Source organism: Sycon ciliatum, chromosome 12 (genome assembly GCF_964019385.1).
Source record: "Sycon ciliatum chromosome 12, ocSycCili1.1, whole genome shotgun sequence".
Classification (NCBI taxonomy): Eukaryota; Metazoa; Porifera; class Calcarea; order Leucosolenida; family Sycettidae; genus Sycon; species Sycon ciliatum.
The window spans coordinates 6,428,516-6,433,966 of record NC_088654.1 but is presented as its reverse complement, the minus strand read 5'-3'; the positions used below and the strand labels follow the sequence as shown (position 1 = coordinate 6,433,966).

Genomic DNA, 5,451 nt, shown 5'->3' with positions numbered 1-5,451 from the left:
CATCCAGTGCATTTGCAGATTTGCGTGTTTCTCTTGCGACGGGCGTGTACATGGTACATGGTACACGTACTGTCAGTGTATTGCTAAAGTGACAGCATGAAACAAGGTGGAGGACACTACAACATTCCGCGGTTGGCAGAGCCCCGGCCCCAGCGGACCATTTGAACCATATGGGTGTTGAACCCGGTTCTGACCCTCATTATGCTAGGGGGAGATCGGCTTTGACCTGGAACCATCCTCCAAAGTCTTCAGCTTCGTCGGATGGTGGCAGCCCTGTCATACTTGTACAATCTGCACTACATCCCAGGGCCTCCTCAGGTAAAGGCCATGCTGCCACCAACCAAGCCCCCTGCCGTAGCTAGCATGTGCACACGGCAAAAACGTCAGACGCACCATGGCTACCAGCAGAAGTGGACCCCCTCGCACAGCCCCTGACTACCTCCTGCGATCCTTCCCCTTCTTCGCCATCACACCCTAGAACAACCTGCCTGCGGACCTCCTGCTTCACGAACCTCATTCAAGACGCCTCCATACCTTCAAGGTCAACGTATGTAAGGATCTAATCCGAAAGAGATGGCTGTGGTCCACACAGTACCTGTGACGATGATATTGAGACCCATTTACCTTTCTACTAGTACTTGCTTGTTATGATTATTGTTCTCTTTTTCTTTTTCCTTTCCGGTTTAGGTATTACACGTATTTATATTGTTTTGTGCAATACTAGCGCCCCTTTTTCGCACCAATTTATTATTTTTGTTACTTGACCATGCAACCCCCCCCCTTTTTTATCGATGCCAGGTTGCAATGCTAACGCCGATACCCCTGGTCGGTCGAGTTGCTCCCTGTACATGGGCACGTCGTCCCTACATCCCCTGTGTCTTGTTTTGTGTTTGTCTCCACATGTCTAGGGTTCCCAGTAAAAAGGCAACGCCTGTTGGGAGTTCCCTAGTAAAATAATAAATTCTACTACTACTACTACTACTACTACTACTACTACTACTACTACTACTACTACTACTACTACTACTACTACTACTACTACTACTACTACTACTACTACTACTACTACTACTACTACTACTACTACTACTACTACTACTACTACTACTACTACTACTACTACTACTACTACTACTACTACTACTACTACTACTACTACTACTACTACTACTACTACTACTACTACTACTACTACTACTACTACTACTACTACTACTACTACTACTACTACTACTACTACTACTACTACTACTACTACTACTACTACTACTACTACTACTACTACTACTACTACTACTACTACTACTACTACTACTACTACTACTACTACTACTACTACTACTACTACTACTACTACTACTACTACTACTACTACTACTACTACTACTACTACTACTACTACTACTACTACTACTACTACTACTACTACTTGACACCATCTTTATTAGGAAACTTGAAATGGAGATGTGAAACACAAATACAGCCATGTAGATGGAGCAGCAATGCAATACAATGTCCAAAAACTCAAGAATTCATTATCATGGGGCAATGTTGGGCAAATGTCTGTCAGGTACTATCACGCTCAGGCTGCCCGCAACCTGCACATCGTCGTGAAATTCATCCTGTTGCGGCGGTATGACGATCTTGAACCACGCAAACAGGTGACTGCCCATCGCATAAGGCAGACTGACAGCTTACAACGGAGCTGACCCATGATAACCGATACGTGTAGGTCGACGTTCTTCTCAGCAATCAGGCATGCCAGTGTCTTCAGTGCCATTGAACATTCTCTGCCAATCATGCCCGAGGTAGAAAAAACTAGCGGTGTAAACGTACCTCTGTCAACTGCTGTCACCCGCTCTCCGTACTGGCGCTTCTTCATCCGTTCATGCGTTCGGAGCTGGCTGATGACTACTACTACTACTACTACTACTACTACTACTACTACTACTACTACTACTACTACTACTACTACTACTACTACTACTACTACTACTACTACTACTACTACTACTACTACTACTACTACTACTACTACTACTACTACTACTACTACTACTACTACTACTACTACTACTACTACTACTACTACTACTACTACTACTACTACTACTACTACTACTACTACTACTACTACTACTACTACTACTACTACTACTACTACTACTACTACTACTACTACTACTACTACTACTACTACTACTACTACTACTACTACTACTACTACTACTACTACTACTACTACTACTACTACTACTACTACTACTACTACTACTACTACTACTACTACTACTACTACTACTACTACTACTACTACTACTACTACTACTACTACTACTACTACTACTACTACTACTACTACTACTACTACTACTACTACTACTACTACTACTACTACTACTACTACTACTACTACTACTACTACTACTACTACTACTACTACTACTACTACTACTACTACTACTACTACTACTACTACTACTACTACTACTACTACTACTACTACTACTACTACTACTACTACTACTACTACTACTACTACTACTACTACTACTACTACTACTACTACTACTACTACTACTACTACTACTACTACTACTACTACTACTACTACTACTACTACTACTACTACTACTACTACTACTACTACTACTACTACTACTACTACTACTACTACTACTACTACTACTACTACTACTACTACTACTACTACTACTACTACTACTACTACTACTACTACTACTACTACTACTACTACTACTACTACTACTACTACTACTACTACTACTACTACTACTACTACTACTACTACTACTACTACTACTACTACTACTACTACTACTACTACTACTACTACTACTACTACTACTACTACTACTACTACTACTACTACTACTACTACTACTACTACTACTACTACTACTACTACTACTACTACTACTACTACTACTACTACTACTACTACTACTACTACTACTACTACTACTACTACTACTACTACTACTACTACTACTACTACTACTACTACTACTACTACTACTACTACTACTACTACTACTACTACTACTACTACTACTACTACTACTACTACTACTACTACTACTACTACTACTACTACTACTACTACTACTACTACTACTACTACTACTACTACTACTACTACTACTACTACTACTACTACTACTACTACTACTACTACTACTACTACTACTACTACTACTACTACTACTACTACTACTACTACTACTACTACTACTACTACTACTACTACTACTACTACTACTACTACTACTACTACTACTACTACTACTACTACTACTACTACTACTACTACTACTACTACTACTACTACTACTACTACTACTACTACTACTACTACTACTACTACTACTACTACTACTACTACTACTACTACTACTACTACTACTACTACTACTACTACTACTACTACTACTACTACTACTACTACTACTACTACTACTACTACTACTACTACTACTACTACTACTACTACTACTACTACTACTACTACTACTACTACTACTACTACTACTACTACTACTACTACTACTACTACTACTACTACTACTACTACTACTACTACTACTACTACTACTACTACTACTACTACTACTACTACTACTACTACTACTACTACTACTACTACTACTACTACTACTACTACTACTACTACTACTACTACTACTACTACTACTACTACTACTACTACTACTACTACTACTACTACTACACTCTCAATTCCTGCCATTGGGCCTCATGCAGTGCATCAGTGGACCTCCAGTATGGCCTCGGCACGGCCGGTGATTGATTTGCTTCGTCGCCCTGATGCTGACATTGCTCCGGCTGATTTGCAGGCGGAGGTAATAGCGTTGCGAAATGCCGAACGTCGGAGAATGGCTACTGCGGCTAAGGAGGCTCAGGTTGCTTTGCGTCCTGAGCTCAGCCCATGTCAGCGAGTGCTGTTGGAGATTGCTGCTGATGCTGGCGTGTCCAGTTGGCTAACGGCTGAGCCTCTGGCTGTGAACGGCTTTGCGCTAAATAAAGCATGTTTCCGGGATGGTCTCGCCCTGCGCTATGGCTGGGGTATTGATGGCCTCCCACCAACTTGTGTGTGTGGTAGAGACATGTCTGTCGACCATGCATTGACATGCCCTACAGGAGGCTACCCAAGTCTGCGACACAATGAGCTTCGTGATGTGCTGGTGGAGGTGATGACTTCTGCCATCCCGGATGTTCAGACAGAGCCACCGCTTTTGCCGTTGGATGGTGAACAACTTCACGGCGCTACCGCTAATCGTGCTGCAGAGGCTCGATTGGATATCCGTGCAAGGGGCTTTTGGTCGCCACAGCAAGATGCATTCTTTGATGTGAGGGTTACTCACCCCTCGGCGTCTTTGCTGTCGCGACAGGAAGTCCTTGCACAGATTTCCCGGAATGAACATCAGAAGAAGCGGGCCTATCTTCAGCGTGTTGTCGATGTCGAGAGGGGGTCATTCACTCCGCTCGTATTCTCGACAAACGGCGTATGTGGCACGGAGTGCTCTCGTGCATTGAAGAACATTGTTCAGCTGGTGGTTAACAAGCATAGTGACCTCCAGTACGCTGTTGTGATGGCACAGCTACGCTGCAAAATTGCATTTGTTTTGCTGAGGTGGTCAATCACGTGCCTCCGTGGTTGCAGAGCGTCTTACTTGAGGAAGAGAATAGGCCCATCTTTTCTCGACCAATGTCGCCTTCTGTCCATGTAACCGCCTTCGGTATTCATTCATATGTTGGCCTATTTAACATTGGCATGCTCTGCGGATTTGTAGGCATGCTAGGCAATTTAAATATTATCCTGCAAAGTATTTTGTAGGTGCTTGACTACTATACTACGTCATGTATTACAATTGGTACATGACTTAATAATAGCCGTTTGGCATGGTACAATAACCTTTTTTTGTTTTATTTTTTATTTTTAATGGCTTTCTCTTCTTCCTCGGTTGGTTTACAATTTGTATCACAATTATTTGTGGGTTCAGCAATAAAGGATGTGACTACTACTACTACTACTACTACTACTACTACTACTACTACTACTACTACTACTACTACTACTACTACTACTACTACTACTACTACTACTACTACTACTACTACTACTACTACTACTACTACTACTACTACTACTACTACTACTACTACTACTACTACTACTACTACTACTACTACTACTACTACTACTACTACTACTACTACTACTACTACTACTACTACTACTACTACTACTACTACTACTACTACTACTACTACTACTACTACTACTACTACTACTACTACTACTACTACTACTACTACTACTACTACTACTACTACTACTACTACTACTACTACTACTACTACTACTACTACTACTACTACTACTACTACTACTACTACTACTACTACTAC

The 5,451-nt window shown here is 41.5% G+C and overlaps 1 protein-coding gene across 1 annotated transcript; it reads right to left on the bottom strand.

The window, feature by feature from the left end:
- Positions 1 to 2,045: 2,045 nt before the first annotated feature.
- LOC135828584 (uncharacterized protein DDB_G0271670-like) lies at positions 2,046 to 3,194 on the bottom strand (the record flags this gene model as incomplete). The annotated part of the gene is made up of 1 exon (XM_065341017.1): positions 2,046 to 3,194. A coding segment is annotated over one exon (1,149 nt), but the record flags the coding sequence as incomplete, so codon positions are not given.
- Positions 3,195 to 5,451: the final 2,257 nt, after the last annotated feature.